Source organism: Bombina bombina, chromosome 4, assembly GCF_027579735.1.
Source record: "Bombina bombina isolate aBomBom1 chromosome 4, aBomBom1.pri, whole genome shotgun sequence".
Classification (NCBI taxonomy): Eukaryota; Metazoa; Chordata; class Amphibia; order Anura; family Bombinatoridae; genus Bombina; species Bombina bombina.
This window is the reverse complement of record NC_069502.1, coordinates 782534084-782555534: the sequence shown is the minus strand read 5'-3', so window position 1 is coordinate 782555534 and position 21451 is coordinate 782534084. Positions and strand designations below refer to the sequence as shown.

At 41.9% G+C, this 21451-nt stretch overlaps 1 protein-coding gene, 3 non-coding genes and 4 pseudogenes across 4 annotated transcripts in view; 7 read left to right on the top strand and 1 right to left on the bottom strand.

Moving 5' to 3' along the window:
• The first annotated feature begins 5346 nt into the window (after window positions 1–5346).
• On the top strand, window positions 5347–5465 carry LOC128658479 (5S ribosomal RNA). The gene has a single exon (XR_008402173.1). It is a non-coding gene; the product is annotated as a 5S ribosomal RNA (ribosomal RNA).
• Window positions 5466–6350: 885 nt separating this feature from the next.
• On the top strand, window positions 6351–6459 carry LOC128658407 (uncharacterized; annotated as a pseudogene).
• A 348-nt stretch (window positions 6460–6807) lies between these two features.
• LOC128658485 (5S ribosomal RNA) lies at window positions 6808–6926 on the top strand. The gene has a single exon (XR_008402178.1). It is a non-coding gene; the product is annotated as a 5S ribosomal RNA (ribosomal RNA).
• Window positions 6927–7283: 357 nt separating this feature from the next.
• On the top strand, window positions 7284–7402 carry LOC128658477 (5S ribosomal RNA). Its single transcript, XR_008402171.1, has one exon. It is a non-coding gene; the product is annotated as a 5S ribosomal RNA (ribosomal RNA).
• A 348-nt stretch (window positions 7403–7750) lies between these two features.
• Window positions 7751–7859, top strand: LOC128658439 (uncharacterized; annotated as a pseudogene).
• A 357-nt stretch (window positions 7860–8216) lies between these two features.
• On the top strand, window positions 8217–8325 carry LOC128658409 (uncharacterized; annotated as a pseudogene).
• A 354-nt stretch (window positions 8326–8679) lies between these two features.
• Window positions 8680–8798, top strand: LOC128658337 (uncharacterized; annotated as a pseudogene).
• Window positions 8799–9175: 377 nt separating this feature from the next.
• The window catches only part of GALNT2 (polypeptide N-acetylgalactosaminyltransferase 2), a gene marked incomplete in the record, with an annotated part of 519141 nt that continues 506865 nt past the window's right edge, over window positions 9176–21451 (bottom strand). The window contains 1 exon segment of the mRNA XM_053711154.1: window positions 9176–10787. Coding sequence (XP_053567129.1) covers window positions 10632–10787 — 156 coding nt within the window.

Below are 21451 nucleotides of genomic sequence, written 5' to 3'. Positions count from 1 at the left end.
AGTGTGTTATTCCTTCTCTGGTAGAATTTGAAGAAGAATCTACCTGAGTTTTTACTATGATTTTAGCCGGCGTAGTTAAGATCATATTGCTGTTTCTCGGCCATCTGAGGAGAGGTAAACTTCAGATCAGGGGACAGCGGGCAGATTAATCTGCAAAGAGGTATGTAGCAGCTTATTATTTTCTGACAATGGAATTGATGAGAAAATTCTGCCATACCGATATAATGTAAACTCAGCCTTAAATGCAGTAGCAGCAACTGGTATCAGGCTGTCATGTATGTATATTTTACACTTCAGTATTCTGGGGAATGGCACTTCACTGGAATTATACTGTGTGCATACGACTTTAGCCTAATTTGCAGGGACTAGCAACAGGCTTTTTAATAACACTTAATTTATGTTAAACGTTTTTTGCTGGCATTTAAAATCGTTTCATTTCTGAGGTACTGGGTGAATAAAATATTTTGGGCACTATTTTTTTCCACTTGGCAGTTGTTTTATTTAATTTATGACAGTTTACTGATCTCTCTCACTGTTGTGTGTGAGGGGGAGGGGCCGTTTTTGGCGCTTTTGCTACGCATCAAAAAATTCAGTCAGAAGCTCACTGTACTTCCTGCATGATCCGGTTCATCTCTACAGAACTCAGGGGTCTTCAAAACTAGTTTTGAGGGAGGTAATCACTCACAGCAGAGCTGTGAGATTGTAGTTGACTGTGATAAAAAACGTTTATTTCTGTAACTTTTTTTTTTTTTTCTGCTATCAGGGTTAGTTATCCTTTGCTAATGGGAACAAGCCTTTGCTAAAATTGTGTTTTTTACAAGGATTTGATGCTATAACCTTTTGCTAGTGTGTTAAACATGTCTGATTCAGAGGAAGACATCTGTGCTATATGTGCTAATGCCAAAGTGGAGCCCAATAGAAATTTATGTACTAACTGCATTGATGCTACTTTAAATAAGAGTCAATCTGTACAAATTGAACACATTTCACCAAACAACGCGGGGAGAGTTATGCCGACTAACTCGCCTCACGTGTCAGTACCTGCATCTCCCGCTCGGGAGGTGCGTGATATTGTGGCGCCGAGTACATCTGGGCGGCCATTACAAATCACATTACAGGATATGGCTACTGTTATGACTGAAGTTTTGGCTAAATTACCAGAACTAAGAGGTAAGCATGATCACTCTGGGATGAGAACAGAGTGCGCTGATAATGTTAGGGCCATGTCAGATACTGCGTCACAACTTGCAGAACATGAGGACGGAGAGCTTCATTCTGTGGCTGACGGTTCTGATCCAAACAGATTGGATTCAGATATTTCAAATTTTAAATTTAAGCTGGAAAACCTCCGTGTATTACTAGGGGAGGTGTTAGCGGCTCCGAATGATTGTAACACAGTTGCAATACCAGAGAAAATGTGTAGGTTGGATAAATATTTTGCGGTACCGTCGAGTACTGACGTTTTTCCTATACCTAAGAGACTTACTGAAATTGTTACTAAGGAGTGGGATAGATCCGGTGTGCCGTTCTCACCCCCTCCGATATTTAGAAAGATGTTTCCAATAGACACCACCACACGGGACTTATGGCAAACGGTCCCTAAGGTGGAGGGAGCAGTTTCTACTTTAGCTAAGCGTACCACTATCCCGGTGGAGGATAGCTGTGCCTTTTCAGATCCAATGGATAAAAAGTTAGAGGGTTACCTTAAGAAAATGTTTGTTCAACAAGGTTTTATATTGCAACCCCTTGCATGCATTGCGCCTGTCACGGCTGCAGCAGCATTTTGGTTTGAGTCTCTGGAAGAGACACTTGAATCAGCTCCATTAGATGAGATTACACACAAGCTTAAAGCTCTTAAGTTAGCTAACTCATTTATTTCAGATGCCGTAGTACATTTAACTAAGCTTACGGCTAAGAATTCCGGATTCGCCATTCAGGCGCGCAGAGCACTGTGGCTAAAATCCTGGTCAGCTGACGTTACTTCTAAGTCTAAATTACTTAATATACCTTTCAAAGGGCAGACCTTATTCGGGCCCGGATTGAAAGAAATTATCGCTGACATTACAGGAGGCAAAGGCCATGCCCTGCCTCAAGACAGAGCCAAACCTAAGGCTAGACAATCTAATTTTCGTTCCTTTCGGAATTTCAAAGCAGGAGCAGCATCAACTTCCTCTGCTCCAAAACAAGAAGGATCTGTTGCTCGCTACAGACAAGGCTGGAGACCTAACCAGTCCTGGAACAAGGGCAAGCAATCTTCACAAAGGTTCTGGGTGCTCTTCTGGCGGTACTAAGACCGCGAGGAATTTCGGTAGCTCCGTACCTAGACGACATTCTGATACAAGCTTCAAGCTTTCAAACTGCCAAGTCTCATACAGAGTTAGTACTGGCATTTCTAAGGTCGCATGGATGGAAGGTGAACGAAAAGAAGAGTTCTCTCTTTCCACTCACAAGAGTTCCCTTCCTGGGGACTCTTATAGATTCTGTAGAAATGAAAATTTACCTGACAGAAGACAGGTTAACAAAACTTCAAATGCATGCCGTGTCCTTCATTCCATTCAACACCCGTCAGTGGCTCAATGCATGGAGGTAATCGGCTTAATGGTAGCGGCAATGGACATAGTACCCTTTGCACGCCTACACCTCAGACCGCTGCAATTGTGCATGCTAAGTCAGTGGAATGGGGATTACTCAGACTTGTCCCCTTCTCTGAATCTGGATCAAGAGACCAGAAATTCTCTTCTATGGTGGCTTTCTCGGCCACATCTGTCCAGGGGGATGCCATTCAGCAGGCCAGACTGGACAATTGTAACAACAGACGCCAGCCTACTAGGTTGGGGCGCCGTCTGGAATTCTCTGAAGGCTCAGGGACAATGGAATCAGGAGGAGAGTCTCCTACCAATAAACATTCTGGAATTGAGAGCAGTTCTCAATGCCCTTCTGGCTTGGCCCCAGTTGACAACTCGGGGGTTCATCAGGTTTCAGTCGGACAACATCACGACTGTAGCCTACATCAACCATCAGGGAGGGACAAGAAGCTCCCTAGCAATGATGGAAGTATCAAAGATAATTCGCTGGGCAGAGTCTCACTCTTGCCACCTGTCAGCAATCCACATCCCGGGAGTGGAGAACTGGGAGGCGGATTTTTTAAGTCGTCAGACTTTTCATCCGGGGGAGTGGGAACTTCATCCGGAGGTCTTTGCCCAAATACTTCGTCATTGGGGCAAACCAGAGATAGATCTCATGGCGTCTCGACAGAACGCCAAGCTTCCTCGTTACGGGTCCAGATCCAGGGATCCAGGAGCGGTCCTGATAGATGCCTTGACAGCACCTTGGACCTTCAGGATGGCTTATGTGTTTCCACCCTTCCCGATGCTTCCTCGATTGATTGCCAGAATCAAACAGGAGAGAGCATCAGTGATTCTAATAGCGCCTGCATGGCCACGCAGGACTTGGTATGCAGATCTGGTGGACATGTCATCCTGTACACCTTGGTCTCTACCTCTGAAACAGGACCTTCTGATACAGGGTCCTTTCAAACATCAAAATCTAACTTCTCTGAAGCTGACTGCTTGGAAATTGAACGCTTGATTTTATCAAAACGTGGTTTTTCTGAGTCAGTTATTGATACCTTAATACAGGCTAGGAAGCCTGTTACCAGAAAGATTTACCATAAAATATGGCGTAAATACCTATATTGGTGCGAATCCAAAGGTTACTCTTGGAGTAAGGTTAGGATTCCTAGGATATTGTCTTTTCTACAAGAAGGTTTAGAAAAGGGTTTATCCGCTAGTTCCTTAAAGGGACAGATCTCAGCTCTGTCCATTCTGTTGCACAAACGTCTGTCAGAAGTTCCAGACGTTCAGGCTTTTTGTCAGGCTTTGGCCAGGATTAAGCCTGTGTTTAAAACTGTTGCTCCGCCATGGAGTTTAAACCTTGTTCTTAACGTTTTACAGGGCGTTCCGTTTGAACCCCTTCATTCCATTGATATAAAGTTGTTATCTTGGAAAGTTCTATTTTTAATGGCTATTTCCTCGGCTCGAAGAGTCTCTGAGTTATCAGCCTTACATTGTGATTCTCCTTATTTGATTTTTCACTCGGATAAGGTAGTTCTGCGTACTAAACCTGGGTATCAATCAAGAGATTGTTGTTCCATCCTTGTGTCCAAATCCTTCTTCAAGGAAGGAACGACTTCTGCACAATCTGGATGTAGTTCGTGCCCTAAAATTTTATTTACAGGCAACTAAAGATTTTCGACAAACGTCTTCCCTGTTTGTCGTTTACTCTGGTCAGAGGAGAGGTCAAAAAGCTTCTGCTACCTCTCTCTCTTTTTGGCTTCGTAGCATAATACGTTTAGCTTATGAGACTGCTGGACAGCAGCCTCCTGAAAGAATTACAGCTCATTCCACTAGAGCTGTGGCTTCCACTTGGGCCTTTAAGAATGAGGCCTCTGTTGAACAGATTTGCAAGGCTGCAACTTGGTCTTCGCTTCATACTTTTTCCAAATTTTACAAATTTGACACTTTTGCTTCTTCGGAGGCTATTTTTGGGAGAAAGGTTCTTCAGGCAGTGGTTCCTTCTGTATAAAGAGCCTGCCTGTCCCTCCCGTCATCCGTGTACTTTTGCTTTGGTATTGGTATCCCAGAAGTAATGATGACCCGTGGACTGATCACACTTAACAGGAGAAAACATAATTTATGCTTACCTGATAAATTCCTTTCTCCTGTAGTGTGATCAGTCCACGGCCCGCCCTGTTTTTTACGGCAGGTAAATATTTTTTAAATTATACTCCAGTCACCACTACACCCTTTGGCTTCTCCTTTCTCGTTGGTCCTTGGTCGAATGACTGGAGGTGACGTAGAGGGGAGGAGCTATATGGCAGCTCTGCTGGGTGAATCCTCTTGCACTTCCTGTTGGGGAGGAGCAATATCCCAGAAGTAATGATGACCCGTGGACTGATCACACTACAGGAGAAAGGAATTTATCAGGTAAGCATAAATTATGTTTTTTTCCATTTTTAAAGCAGTGAAGCATGCATCATATTTACTCATAGTAGCAATATTCATTGAAACAACTGTATCTTGCAATTACTAAAAATTAGATGTCCATTGTATTAAAGATATTTATCTCTTGTAAAGACAGACAGACAGGCAAAAAGAGGGGCAGGAAACTCTTTATCTGTGTATACTTTTTGTCATGGGTCAGCAAGCGATTCTGGGCCTGTACTGGCACTATTTATTAATGTATTTATATATTTGCCATCTAAATTTTAACCCCGTCTTACATTTTTCACAGACTGTGAATGACAGCACGAGCAAGAACAAAACGTGATCGGAAGAGGTGCTAAGTGTCTACTGCCACACTGCCTTGAATGCACCCGATCCCGTCTGATCTCGGAAGTTAAGCAGGGCTAGGCCTGGTCAGTACCTGGATGGGAGACCGCTTGGGAACACCAGGTGTGGTAGGCTTTTTTTTTTCATTTTTAAAGCAGTGAAGCATGCATCATATTTACTCATAGTAGCAATATTCATTGAAACAACTGTATCTTGCAATTACTAAAAATTAGATGTCCATTGTATTAAAGATATTTATCTTTTGTAAAGACAGACAGACTGGCAGGCAGGCAAAAAGAGGGGCAGGAAACTCTTTATCTGTGTATACTTTTTGTCATGGGTCAGCAAGCGATTATGGGCCTGTACTGGCACTATTTATTAATTTATTGATATATTTGCCATCTAAATTTTAACCCCGTCTTACATTTTTCACAGACTGTGAATGACAGCACGAGCAAGAACAAAACGCATTGGGAAGAGGTGCTTATTGTCTACCGCCACACTGCCTTGGATGCACCTGATCTCGGAAGTTATGGCAGCTCTGCTGGGTGAATCCTCTTGCACTTCCTGTTGGGGAGGAGCAATATCCCAGAAGTAATGATGACCCGTGGACTGATCACACTACAGGAGAAAGGAATTTATCAGGTAAGCATAAATTATGTTTTTTTCATTTTTAAAGCAGTGAAGCATGCATCATATTTACTCATAGTAGCAATATTCATTGAAACAACTGTATCTTGCAATTACTAAAAATTAGATGTCCATTGTATTAAAGATATTTATCTTTTGTAAAGACAGACAGACAGACAGGCAGGCAAAAAGAGGGGCAGGAAACTCTTTATCTGTTTATACTTTTTGTCATGGGTCAGCAAGCGATTATGGGCCTGTACTGGCACTATTTATTAATTTATTTATATATTTGCCATCTAAATTTTAACCCCGTTTTAACTCTTACATTTTTCACAGACTGTGAATGACAGCACGAGCAAGAACAAAACGCATTGGGAAGAGGTGCTTATTGTCTACCGCCACACTGCCTTGGATGCACCTGATCTCGGAAGTTAAGTAGGGCTAGGCTTGGTCAGTACCTGGATGGGAGACCGCCTGGGAACACCAGGTGTGGTAGGCTTTTTTTTTCATTTTTAAAGCAGTGAAGCATGCATCATATTTACTCATAGTAGCAATATTCATTGAAACAACTGTATCTTGCAATTACTAAAAATTAGATGTCCATTGTATTAAAGATATTTATCTTTTGTAAAGACAGACAGGCAGAAAGAGGGTCAGGAAACTCTTTATCTGTGTATACTTTTTGTCATGGGTCAGCAAGTGATTCTGGGCCTGTACTGGCACTATTTATTAATGTATTTATATATTTGCCATCTAAATTTTAACCCAGTTTTAACTCTTACATTTTTCACAGACTGTGAATGACAGCACGAGCAAGAACAAAACGCATTGGGAAGAGGTGCTTATTGTCTACCGCCACACTGCCTTGGATGCACCCGATCCCGTCTGATCTCGGAAGTTAAGCAGGGCTAGGCCTGGTCAGTACCTGGATGGGAGACCGCCTGGGAACACTAGGTGTGGTAGGCTTTTTTTTTTCATTTTTAAAGCAGTGAAGCATGCATCATATTTACTCATAGTAGCAATATTCATTGAAACAACTGTATCTTGCAATTACTAAAAATTAGATGTCCATTGTATTAAAGATATTTATCTTTTGTAAAGACAGACAGACAGGCAGGCAAAAAGAGGGTCAGGAAACTCTTTATCTGTGTATACTTTTTGTCATGGGTCAGCAAGTGATTCTGGGCCTGTACTGGCACTATTTATTAATGTATTTATATATTTGCCATCTAAATTTTAATCCCGTTTTAACTCTTCAATTTTTTACAGACTGTGAATGACAGCATGAGCAAGAACAAAACGCATTGGGAAGAGGTGCTTATTGTCTACCGCCACACTGCCTTGGATGCACCCGATCCCGTCTGATCTCGGAAGTTAAGCAGGGCTAGGCCTGGTCAGTACCTGGATGGGAGACCGCCTGGGAACACCAGGTGTGGTAGGCTTTTTATTTCATTTTTAAAGCAGTGAAGCATGCATCATATTTACTCATAGTAGCAATATTCATTGAAACAACTGTATCTTGCAATTACTAAAAATTAGATGTCCATTGTATTAAAGATATTTATCTTTTGTAAAGACAGGCAGGGAAAAAGAGGGGCAGGAAACTCTTTATCTGTTTATACTTTTTGTCATGGGTCAGCAAGCGATTATGGGCCTGTACTGGCAGTATTTATTAATTTATTTATATATTTGCCATCTAAATTTTAACCCCGTTTTAACTCTTACATTTTTCACAGACTGTGAATGACAGCACGAGCAAGAACAACACGCATTGGGAAGAGGTGCTTATTGTCTACCGCCACACAGCCTTGGATGCGTCTGATCTCGGAAGTTAAGCAGGGCTAGGCCTGGTCAGTACCTGGATGGGAGACCGCCTGGGAACACCAGGTGTGGTAGGCTTTTTTTTTTCATTTTTAAAGCAGTGAAGCATGCGTCATATTTACTGATAGTAGCAATATTCGTTGTAACAACTGTATCTTGCAATTACTATCAATTAGATGTCCATTGTATTAAAGATATTTATCTCTTGTAAAGACAGACAGACAGGCAGGCAAAAAGAGGGGCAGGAAACTCTTTATCTGTGTATACTTTTTGTCATGGGTCAGCAAGCGATTATGGGCCTGTACTGGCACTATTTATTAATTTATTTATATATTTGCCATCTAAATTTTAACCCCGTTTTAACTCTTACATTTTTCACAGACTGTGAATGACAGCACGAGCAAGAACAAAACGCATTGGGAAGAGGTGCTTATTGTCTACCGCCACACTGCCTTGGATGCGTCTGATCTCGGAAGTTAAGCAGGGCTAGGCCTGGTCAGTACCTGGATGGGAGACCGCCTGGGAACACCAGGTGTGGTAGGCTTTTTTTTTTTCATTTTTAAAGCAGTGAAGCATGCGTCATATTTACTGATAGTAGCAATATTCGTTGTAACAACTGTATCTTGCAATTACTATCAATTTGATGTCCATTGTATTAAAGATAATTATCTTTTGTAAAGACAGACAGGCAGGCAGGCAGGCAGGCAGAAAGAGGGTCAGGAAACTCTTTATCTGTGTATACTTTTTGTCATGGGTCAGCAAGTGATTCTGGGCCTGTACTGGCACTATTTATTTATATATTTGCCATCTAAATTTTAACCCCGTTTTAACTTACATTTTTTAGACTGTGAATGACAGCATGAGCAAGAACAAAACGTGTTGGGAAGAGGCACTTAGTGTAGACAGCCACACTGCCTTGAATGCACCCAATCCCGTCTGATCTCGGAAGTTAAGCAGGGCTAGGCCTGGTCAGTACCTGGATGGGAGACCGCCTGGGAACACCAGGTGTGGTAGGCTTTTTTTTTCATTTTTAAAGCAGTGAAGCATGCGTTATATTTACTGATAGTAGCAATATTCATTGAAACAACTGTAGCTTGCAATTACTAAAAATTAGACGTCCTTTGTATTAAAGATACACACAAATTGGAAAGGGTTAATCTATCCACTGACTGACCTGAGCTGCACCTTTTTTTTTTGTTCCGTAGGAGAATAGAGAGGAAATAATTAAAAGAAGCTTATTTATCTGAGATAGTAACAAGCACATGTGCAGCCGTTGCACAATGTAAAACTGAATAATCCCTAAAAGGAAATACAGTAAGGTATACTGACAAATAAGCGATTGAAATAACTGTACAAAACAGTGATGAGCTTACAAGCAATAAACCAAAGCAAAAAAGGGTTAAATAGTTTATCTCCAACTTTTAGAAAAACTCTGTTATGATCCGAGAGTCACACAACACCCACAGAAAACTTCTTCTGACACAAACAAAATGCAACAGCATCTCAGAAACAGGAAAAGAAGACAGGAAGGTTAACCTTTAGTGCAACTGCACTACTGGTAAGCGCTAAAACCAAAACCTTATGCCAAAATCCTGTATGTTAATGCAGGTAGGGAAAGAATGTTGCATTAAAGTCCCCAGTAACAAAGGAGAGTGCTAAAACCAGTTTCACTATAATTAAAGAGACAGTAACCCCATTTTTTGCAAAAGTGCCTCAAAATTGCTAAAGTTTGTGTGGTGTTAGGAGTACTCCAATTATAGTGAAACTAGTTATAGCACTCTCCTTTGTCCCCAGACAATGTGAATAAGGTTTACATGTTCATGCAAAAAGCCGGCATGAACATTTTCTACTGTGCACTTGACTGGGGACATCCGGGGTACTGCATGCATAGTGCCAAGGATCTTGCACACTCTAATCCAGATGCAGATAAAACCGCATTTCCCCAGGGAGGACTGTGGGCACACTGTAGATAAATATGCATTTTACTTGGCAGATAAATATGCATTCTACTGGGAATCTGGCACTCTGAGGGGCTAAAGGGTTTCAAATCGGCTAGTGTACTACTTTTAATTATGTGTATGTAGATCAGTACTTCAGAATTCACCTAACTCCATCAAGAACTTGACTGAGGGATCCAGGGAGAGTGGGAGAGATTTAAGCTCTGGTATGTAGGGGTATTTTGCCTCCCCCTAGTGTCAGTAGTGTCCAGTGAGTGTAATCCCAAAGGTGATGCATCATGGACTCCCATCATCTGATGAAAGAAAAACTAATTAACTTTCAATTTCATAGTTTGATATTGATTATCAATCCAAACACTAATATGTTATTTCTACTTAAAAAGTATTTAATAAAGCTAAGCATAAAAAAGGAGCAACTATGGCCACTATATTATATAGTAAAGGTCATTGTGAAAGAGGGTCATAATGCACAGGTGGAAACATTTTTTTCTGATTTATTTAAAAAACAAAACAACCCCCCCCCCCCACATCTTTAACGGAGAAAATCATATGCTCACAAATGTCTGAGAGTGTCTCTCTCTTTAGAATCTGGCACCATTCCTTCTCTTCTGTGTCTTCATCATATTAAAGTTTTTTTTCTTTTTCTTTTAAATTATTTCTGTTCCTCATTGAGGCTCCATATACAATTAAAAAATTCAAAACTTTAAATCAAACTTTACAGAGATCTGTAAAAGACCCACTATATTATTTATTTGCCCACCTCCATATAATCTTGCTTCTGATGTCAAAATTGAATACTGAGATAACATTGCAGAATGTTGAACAAATATCTGCAAAATACTCAGAACAAGTTTCCATAAACCAATATTGATCCCCATTTGTTTAATTTGTCCTACTGCTGTAGATTAAGAGAGAATTTCCACTGCTGAGATAAGGATGAACTGCAGGCTTCCACTGTGAGACCCCCATTCTTGGAATTCTTGCTGTCTAAACAAAAGTTGCTACCCACGTGCCTCAGCTTAGCGTTGTTTTCAATTTGTTCCCATTTCTAAAAATAAATAAATAAAAATTAAGCTTGATATAGTTTATAATTCAACAAAGCAAGTTCTAAAAAAACATATACAATTTTTCAGGAGAAAATTTATTTAACACGGATAGCTACTAGACGTGGATTTGGCAGTTTAATTCACTGCTAAATGTGGAAGAGGGTGGACGCCCGTGGCGTTCTGCTCTTTTCTGATTTGTACAGATTGCTCCAAAAAGAGCCTAATGTCGTGTGTGAGACCGCCTCCTGCATTTGGAAGTGAATAAAACTGCCAAGTGTCTAACATAGACATCATATAACATTTTGTATCAACATCATCTTGAATAAATCTTTAAAAAAAGTGAGATCAAAATAAATTTATACTTACTGTTAAATAGACTCTTAGCATAGTTTTGTATTAACTTTTGATATTGTCATTTCAAATGTTACATATTATTTTGCATCACATTAGCACCTGAAACATTTGATTGATCTTACTTTTATAAAGTAACATTTACTATATTACAAATTTATGGAGTAATATTTTGCACCCTGAAATTGAAGTATTGGATCTTCTCTCAGATTAAAATAGAACATATGAATTATTAACCGTATATATTGGAGATTTTTTGGTGAATTCATTTGTGGTGAAACACTATATACACTTTTTTTGTCATATCATACCCATTCCAGCAGTCACTCACTACGCCATCCTTTTTGTTCGCATGAAGTATTTGTTATTTACAAATTATTTTTGGGATAATTTGTATGTATTTAGGAGGCAGAGTTTGGGTCTCATTATAGGATAGTTATACCCCAACCTAACCTGTTATAAAATACATATTAGTACCCAATCTGTATTTGGAAAGTAAAACACAAATACAACACTCAAACTATCCTTAAACATCATTTAATAAGTCGGATCGCTAGGGTATGCTCTATGCAGAGTGCTTGCCTGAGGCAATCAGGATAGGCTAGTACATGACTGAAAGGAGACTCGCTCAGTGAATGCACGGCAAAACACTGCCTGTGGCGGGAAGCGCCGTTCGTAGTGCGCACCGGCACAGCACAGTCAAAATGGCGCTGCAGTTAAATGCCCCAACAAAGTTATACCAAGTAAAACTAGTCACATCAACTTGTAGTTGCCTATTCGTTCAACACACTGTCTGAGCTAAGTAAGAGCATGCATTGCGATCGTGCCACTTCCATACCCACACAATAAATCTCATAATCTCTCTCTGCTCCGTCTATGCTTTAAAGCATTGCGCCCGTATAGAGCACCACAGATGGAGCTACTGACAGAGATCAAGCCCTACATTCCCATGTCTTAACATTGTGTACTGTCTCCAAACCTGCGGTGCAGAGAGAGGCGTTGCAGCTGTAAAGTAAAAATGCCCTGGCATAAAAGAGGCTGAATATTAAAAGCCCCATTATAAAAAATGCTCTGAGGAAATTTTCCAATATTGCTGATCCCCAATGGGGGTAAACTAGCTTATGCTAGTACACTTATCCCACAAGCTTTAAGGGGGATATCTTACCAGTCAGAAATCTTCCGTCCAAGCAGCCTTCTGATCAGTCCCAGGTCTGACAGTAGCTTTTCATTCTGACAGGGACCTGTGACACAAGGAAACCAGTGTAACTAACACTGTACATCTTGCAAGGAGGATAGCATAAATAAACTGGAAGGAAGCAAGGGAATCTTCCCCATGACATTCAGAGCTAACATTCACCAAAACTCTTACTAAGAGGATTACATGGCTACTGACAACTCCCCTGCTCTATCTTGATGGGATACTACCCATTTAGAGCATAACATCCACAGTATGTTCTTTGCCAACCTCCTAGTTGACTAGGCAAAGAATTACGGGGGGAATAAGGGAAGTGGGAGGAATACTTAAAGCTTTGTCTGAGGTGTCTCCTTGTGGCCAATGTGGACTCTTCCTGCCATTGGAAAAAAAACTGAAAAAAAAAAAAAGCCAAAAGACCAAGTGTTTTCTCTCTGGTTGAGATATATTTTTAGATTTCCTTTTTCTCTTACCAGCAATAGGGAAGGGTGATAAGGCTGCAGAAACCACATAAGTTATTTGCGCAGCAAAATCTGCTGGTAAATAACCCCCCCCCCCCAGGAACTGGTTGAGAGGAACCGCAGGGCACTGCATGTAAAACTGCTAAAGCTTGGGACGTTTGAAGTGAACGTTCAGGCATGTCACGGACAACATTATCCTAAGAGACAGGTGGCTCTGAGAGGGTATCTTTAGACAACAACATTTTATTAACACATGTGGAGCAAAACTGCACAGGAGGAATGATCTGAGCCTCTAAACAATATAAACATTTGTTAAAATAAGAATCTAAATTAATTTTAGTGTCCATTATGCTAGAAATGGATTCCCAGATAAATAGTTAACACTCAATTTAAAATAAATATTTTCTCTGAGCACTCAAAAAATGCTGATAATAAAAACGTTTTCAATTATTCAGTGGCACCTCTATACCTCAGCTCTGCCGAGGACACACCACTCCTGACACCAGAAGACAATTCCCACTAAGTAGTTTTAGAATCAAAACTGTTCTCTTATAGTTAACTGTAAACAACACCAGACACTGATCCGCACAAAAACTTCTTAAATCGATATGATGGACAAAATTGCTGCCTAGTACGCTCCGCTCTCCACAACGTCTAAAGGAAGCTGCAACCGCAAAGAAGAAAATTAAACTGCGACATAATAAAAAGTGTGCACGTTGCGCTGAAGTCTCAATAATGTACACAGCCTGGAAATGTCCATAGAGCGTAAAACTCAAAAACATAACCCACACAAGATGTCTAAACATAATAAATAAGGGCAATATAAGATGTAGCCCAAACATGTTCCACTCTCATGCCAACCTCAGTAAAACAGTCAATTAACCCCTTCACCTCTAGCAAAAGTAACAGTGCCCTGTCAGGAAGCCCTAAGTTTATCCCCAAATAAAAGAGGTAATAAGGCCCATAAATATCCACAGAGGTATTAACCTTTAAAGTGCTGGTCCTTCTCACCTAGAAGAGAAAGCACTTACCTGTGGATCCAGCTGCAGGGCAGGGACATCATCTCAAGTATGACAGACTCAGGGACCTGTAGAAAAAAGAAAAACAGGGTAGCATAGATGTTAGAAGTTAAGCAAGGACCACCTCACCGTCTTCTAACTGCTAAAAGCCAGCATTACTCTTACTAAAGAGAATTACTGTACATGGACACAGCATAGCCACAATCCTTGCTTGCAGGGAAAAGTACCCTTTAAAGGATTAAATATCTTCAGACACCATCTTCGCACATCCTCCCAATGTATAAGGCAAAGAATAACTGGGGCTTATGGGAAGTAGGAGTGAAACTTAAAAGCTCTGCTGGGGTGTTCTTTGCCTCCTCCAGGCGGCCAGGAGTTGAATTCCCACTAGTAATTAGAATGGATTTGTAGACTCTCCATGCCATTGGAAAGAAAAGCATACTCAGAAGAGAAATTTCTTGGGCACTATTCCCACCTGCAATATCCCTGTCATGTAACCAGCACTGCTAGCACTGTCTTGCATAGAAGAGGTTAATTTTCTTGTAAACTTAACTTAGGAATTCTAAGTTACGACACAAATATTTTTTATGCCACGGTTTGTGAAACTGGTCGATGTACATCACTAACCCCAAGGTATTGCCAGAGCCCAAAACCAGCCTTTAAGAGCAATACAACTTGGCATAGTTAATTGACAAGTCTGTAACCAATAACAAGATCTGGGGGTCAACAGGATAACTAGCCTCGTAACAAAATATAATTTCATAAGTAAAAATGTCTTGGAACAATAAAGAATGGAAAAACAGTGTTCTGTGCAGCCTAAAAACTTTATTGGAATATCTTGCAGGTACAGTTATTATATCTGGGCAAATCTTATGCTAATGGAATAAATTCAGGACTTTCTTTAACTTAAAAAGCAGGAGGTGGATTATTTTACCCAATCTAGCCCTGATGAGCTATGTATAACAGCCATGTATATAGTGGGTAAAATTACACAAAAAATTGGCATTTACTGGAGAGCATTTTTTCCTGAAATTGCGTGTGTGACCCAGGATCTAGATCTCAATCCCCCTTGAGTGGGAAAAAGTTATACATTTGCTGGATTGTAAAATAGAGTGTTTAGACTTTGGGTATTGTACCTTTGTATATTTTTATGTAATCTTGTTAATATTAATGCACTGTGATCATTTTTGACATAATAAATATTTCAAATTATAGTTTTGACTTTCGTCTTAACACATGAATTCCCGTTACTTTACAGACTTCTAAAATTGGTAAGGTTTAACATTAAGGGGTAAATTTATCATGGTACAGATAGACATGATCCGCTATAGCGAATCATGTCAGCTGCACATCGATAAATGACGACAGCAAACACTGTCTGCATTTATCATTGCACCAGCAGTTCTGGTGAATAGCTGGTGCAATACCACCCCCTTCAGATTCGCGATCAATTGGCCGATCGGGCTGATTGCTGTCCGCCACCTCAGTGGTGGTGAACGAGTTAAGGAGCAGTGGTGTTAGGACCAAACTGAGACAGCTGTCTAAAGAACCTTACTACCAAAAGCTGCTTCTGAAGAAGCAAAAACATCAAAGTGGTAAAATTTAGTAAATGTATGCAAAGAAGACCAAGTGGCTGCTTTGCAGATTTGATCAACTGAAACTTAATTCTTGAAAACCCAAGATGTGACAACTGATCTTGTGGAATGAGCTGTTATTCTCTGAGGCGGAGACTGCCTCGCCTCCAAATAAGCTTTGTAAATCAGAAGTTTCAACCAAGATGCCAAAGAAATGGCAGAGGCTTTCTGACCTTTTCTGGAAACAGAAAAAATAACAAATAGACTAGAAGTATTTCTTAAATCTTTAGTACACACAATATAAAATTTCAAAGCTCTTACCACATCCAAAGAATGTAAAGCTCATATAAGAGTATTCTTAAGATTAGGATACAAGAAAACATAATTTATGCTTACCTGATAAATTTATTTCTCTTGTAGTGTATCCAGTCCACGGATCATCCATTACTTGTGGGATATTCTCCTTCCCAACAGGAAGTTGCAAGAGGATCACCCACAGCAGAGCTGCTATATAGCTCCTCCCCTCACTGCCATATCCAGTCATTCGACCGAAACAAGCCGAGAAAGGAGAAACCATAGGGTGCAGTGGTGACTGTAGTTTAATTAAAATTTAGACCTGCCTGAAAAGGACACTACAAGAGAAATAAATTTATCAGGTAAGCATAAATTATGTTTTCTCTTGTTAAGTGTATCCAGTCCACGGATCATCCATTACTTGTGGGATACCAATACCAAAGCTAAAGAACACGGATGATGGGAGGGACAAGGCAGGAACTTAAACGGAAGGAACCACTGCCTGTAGAACCTTTCTCCCAAAAACAGCCTCCGAAGAAGCAAAAGTATCAAATTTGTAAAATTTGGAAAAAGGGGGGGCGGAGTTAGCCGCAGGAGAGAGAAGACGTGCTTTCAGGAGACAATTTTTATTAGTTTTTCTATAAATAAGAGAACTTTTGGATAGCACAATTTTTATTAGTTTTTCTATAAATAAGAGAACTTTTGGAACTTATACCTTTCAGCACACAGGTCACTAGGGAACAGGGACCTACTCTTGTGACTCTGCACCTTTATTTTAAGCCTTTGCCTCAAAACTTTCCGATTGGGGTGAGGCTGAGTGAGACCATATCCTCCGGAGGGTCGGGGCTCCGCTCCGGAGGCCTAACTTTTGCTTCTAACAGCTCCCAGCCGAAGCCTGTCCCTTTACTGCATCTCACTCCGGAGGGTCGGGGATCCGCTCCGGAGTACCTACTGACCACACGCTTGCTGAACTGGCACGCCATTACCTTGCCTGGTGTCCCTTAGCAAGACGACGACCACGCACATCACAGCGAACCTTCAGTCTCAAGAGCGGAGAGAATTCTGAGACTGCCTTAGCTCCAAAGAGGTTGGAGTCCCAGCGTAGCACCTAAGGCACCCCGGCAGCAGGCTCCGGAGAGTCGGGGATCCGATCCGGAGCTGAAGAGTTGAGCCGTACCTGCAGGTTAGAGGAACCGGAGGGCCTCTCGCACCGATCACAGGCTCCAAGCAGTAACCAGGTTCCAAACGGAACACACAACCACCTCGTCCCTCTTGCGCAACCAGCAGAGGGGAGGCTGAGGGAGCAAGAGGTTTGCCGGTGGCTTCCATCTGACACTCCGTGAGACTTCTCAACCTCGGGCCTGTGGGACTTTCTGGCGCGAACCGCGGCCATTTTGATAGCGCAGTGAGAGGTCCGCCGGCAGGATCTAAGGCCTTAGAGTGTTTGGCTTACTCACAAGGACCAGCGCCCAGATCAGCTTCTAGAGGACAACCAGACGATCCGGTAAGGTGAGACGGCACACAAAAGAGCACCTCCATACACGTCCTTAGCTAAACAGACCGGGTGAGTCCAGTACAATTTACCTCACTACCTTGGTCACTGACATCTCCCTATACCGGCACCCCACATTCAAGGGATAAGTGTTTAGCCCCCAGGTCTTATATTATCTTAAGCTGGCATATTTATACCCTGGAGACATTGGATGCTATATACCCCATTCTGTCTCTGCTTCCCTAGCAACTGTTCTCCCTGCCTGGCAATCTAAAGAGTAATACATAGGAGCTAACTTTAACTGCACCAGAGACCCTCATCCTCTTTCACTGTATAACTTGGGAGGAAGATAATTGACCCCATTCCTTATTAATAACTTATACAATCCCTCTCCTTATCAGATATCTTAGAGAAATCTCCCACTGTTACTTCACTTACACTTCACTTCTTTGAGACTGTGGGACTATAATCTGAACTCTTAATAAAAGAATAAATGTGAAAGGCTGCTGCGTCAGTGCAATTGTCCTTAGGCATGAAGCCTTTGGTGTAGTGTCATTTCATAACAATTGTTTCCTTCCACAGCTTACCTACACAACCTAATTAGTTACCGGCCTCTGTTTCTCTGTGGCCTGGTTTATTGTCTTATTTGATTGCATTGACCTTACATAACTGCTGTTTTTTCCTCCACAAGACTTGTGATCCCATATTCCTCATACCCCAGTCTCTCCTGCCTGTTCATTGCACTTATTTGAACTGTCAATTATCTGAGAAAGCAATATTAGCTTCTCTCCCGTGCACTGACCAGCAGGGGCCACTGCGCCAGGTAACCTAGGCTTGGTATATTATCTGATTTTTGATTGCTGCTATTTGACCCCTCACCTCCCCGCTCCCGTCCGGCTAGTCCGGGTGGGTCACCTCCAATTTCCTTTTCCCTTCCTTCGGGTCGTATCCCCCTGCTCCCCGAGGTGAGGGACCTGAGTGGTAACTACAAAATTATGTGCTAATGTAACTTCTCTTTTTTAAGTGTGACTCAGCCCCGCTCTAACCACGAAATAGGTACTATGTAAACTACGTGCTTCACTTTAGTATGTATAACCCTTGAATTTCTTCCAAAACAGCAGGACACTGCCTTTGAGCCCCCAGAGACTTCCTATTTTGCCCCCTGGATATCCAATTACTAATATATAAGATGCCTCACATGATAAAGAAACATTCAAAGTCTAACCCCAAACCTAGGAAGACAGTCTTTGACCATTTCACCCACATCTCCAAGGAACCCCCACCCCACCCAGGTGGGGAGATGAGTGAACAGGACTCCCAAGATGAAGAGTCCCAATCTAGCCAACACTCAGCATCTTCTTCCCAACATTACATTACAGAATCATCGCTCAAGAAACTCCTGGCCATCCAGACTAAGTCCATCACCCAGGAAATCCAGCGCAGCTCCGCAGAACTCAAGAAAGAAATTTCGGAAATTGGTGACAGAGTTGATGCTCTGGAGCGCAAACAAGATGATCAGGCTGTGGATCAATCCAACATTTTGGCTTACGCCGAAAACCTTGCTGAGCAGATCTCGCAATTGGAATCTAAATTGGCTGACATGGAAGACAGATCGAGACGAAGCAATATCAGATTCAGAGGAGTCCCAGAAACAGTGACTCCAGCGGATATCCAAGGCTACCTCCAAGATCTCTTCAAAGAGCTTATAGGCACCCCTGAAGGCCTGTCTAGCACAATGGAGAGAGCGCACAGGGCATTGCGCCCCAGGTCGGTGAGTTCTGACAAGCCGAGGGACATTGTAGTGTGCTTCCATAGCTACTTATATAAAGATCGCCTTCTTCAAGCTGCTTACCGTAAACCAAATCTAAGTGGTAGGTTTGAGGGGGTACAAATTTTACCTGACCTCTCTGCACATACCCTCCAACAACGTCGCCACTTCCAGTCAGTAACCACTGCTCTTCGCAAGGCTAACTACCGATATCGATGGGGGTTCCCAACCAGGCTCATAGTTACCAAAGATAACCAATCCATAACCATCACCACACCCTCTCAGGGTACGTCTCTACTGGCCTCATGGGGTCTTCTAGTGGACCCTCTCAATGTACGGGCTCAATCTCAGCCTGCCTTGAGAGCATCAGCTCCTGAATGGTCGACAAAAGAACAGAGAATAAAAAGGCCCAAGACACAACACTTGCAAGTCTCTCAAGGGCACCCTGAGCCCACCGAGTAGGCTCCTACAGAAGCCACATGCCCTGGTTTAGAAGTTTGTCGGCCCTAGGGTCTCTCCTGATGGTACTTTTTGCCTAGCCTACATCTTGACTAAGGCAGGATTCCTGTGAGACCTTCTGAGCCGCCAAAATGTTTATTTTTGGAATAAGTTATATATTATAAGTTCTGATAAGTTATGCTACTTGCTGTTTTGTAATTGTTTAGGTTTAAGCACTTTATATTATGACAAACTTACTCTTAGAGCGGGGCTGATGTCTCTGCTCCACTGTGCTAGCTCCGGAGCAGTTTTCTCAACCCCCCAACTGAAGCCCACACTAGGGCTCACTTGAGGTGGACTACTTCCACCACACCAGAGGCACTTCCCAGTGCCTTCCTTTTCTACTTACCTATCCCCCCTTTCTCATTTCCCCCATTCTGTTTCCCAGACTCAGATATTTTGACTTCCCGGTTCCAACCTTTAACCACTATTATACATGACTAGCTCTCCTCTGAGGTTTCTCACTCAAAATGTTAGAGGACTTAACACTCCCTTTAAGAGAAGCCTCTTACTGCGTTCACTGAAACACCACAATCCTGACATAGTGTTCCTCCAGGAGACGCACTGGCTCAAGGACGAACCGATTAGACTTTCCTCCAGGGATTATACACACATTGAGTATGCTCCCTTTACTAAAAAAGCCAGGGGCACTGCAATTCTCCTACACAGGAGACTAGCTATTGAACCAGTCTTGACCATCAGAGATCCACAGGCCAGGTATATCATTCTAATTTGTAACATTAACCATGTGCTTTATACATTTGCATCAGTCTACCTACTCACCAACCTAAGTGCCTCAAACACATTCTCCATGTTATCTCCCAACACCAACAAGGTAGGGTTATTATCTCGGGCGACTTCAATATGACCTGGGAACCGAAACTAGATAGAAAATCCTCTGACTTGGTTAGGGCCCCCCCTCTATTGAACGACTTGCAGCGAACTTCCGTACCCTTATGACAGGTTCAGGGTTCTTTGACATTTGGAGGTCTATTCACACTCAAGACCGAGACTACACGCACTACTCACATTCGCATCGACAATACTCTAGACTCGACTACATATTCTCTACGGCAGACTCTCTAGACCTAGTCACTAACACGGCCATCCATATTTGCCCCTGGTCAGATCATGACTGCGTTATCGCCGACCTCATATCTTCAAATACCACTCGCTCCAGACCCTCCTGGCGCATGCCCCACAACTTACTACAAGATATTCCCCTCCGATAAAAATTACATACAGAAATTGGACATTTCCTAGAAACTAATGACCGGGCACAGGTAGACGATGATACCCTATGGGGGGCTGCTAAAGCAACCATAAGAGGCTTATTGATATCCGAACAGGCTAAAATACGAAGGCAAGCGGGTCTTTCGCTGTCTCAGTCCCACATTAAACTCAGAGAATTGGAGGCCCAAAATAGACTAAAGCCTACTTCCCCACTAACGACTCAAATAACTGATATTAAAAATCACATCTCTCAGTTAGAGCTTCAGAGAACCCAGGAAAACCTAACTAAACTTAAACAGCTGTACTTCTATAAGGGCAACAAGGCGGACACCCTTTTAGCCAATAAACTTAGAAATAGAACTAGTATCTCACGTATACATGGCATTATCAGGGAGGGCTCTCTCCTTAAAATTCCCTCACAAATAGGGGAGTCTTTCGCCGAGTTTTACTCCAAATTATACAATATAGAAAAATCCGAGAACCCCCCCATGACCTCGGAAGATTCCATTCGCGAGTACTTAAAATCTTTGAATCTACCATCCCTCTCACCCGATCAAAGGGATACTCTAAACTTGCCATTCTCTCTCCGAGAAGTGCAACACGTTATCAAGAATTCTAAATCATTTAAGTCACCTGGGCCAGATGGCTTCCCAGTACACTTCTATAAAACCTATATCCAAGAACTCTCCCCCCTACTCCTTAGACTCTTCAACTTAGCTAGGAAGGAAGGTAAATTTAAGAGTGAATTTCTCGAAGCCACTATTGTAACTATATTAAAGCCTAATAA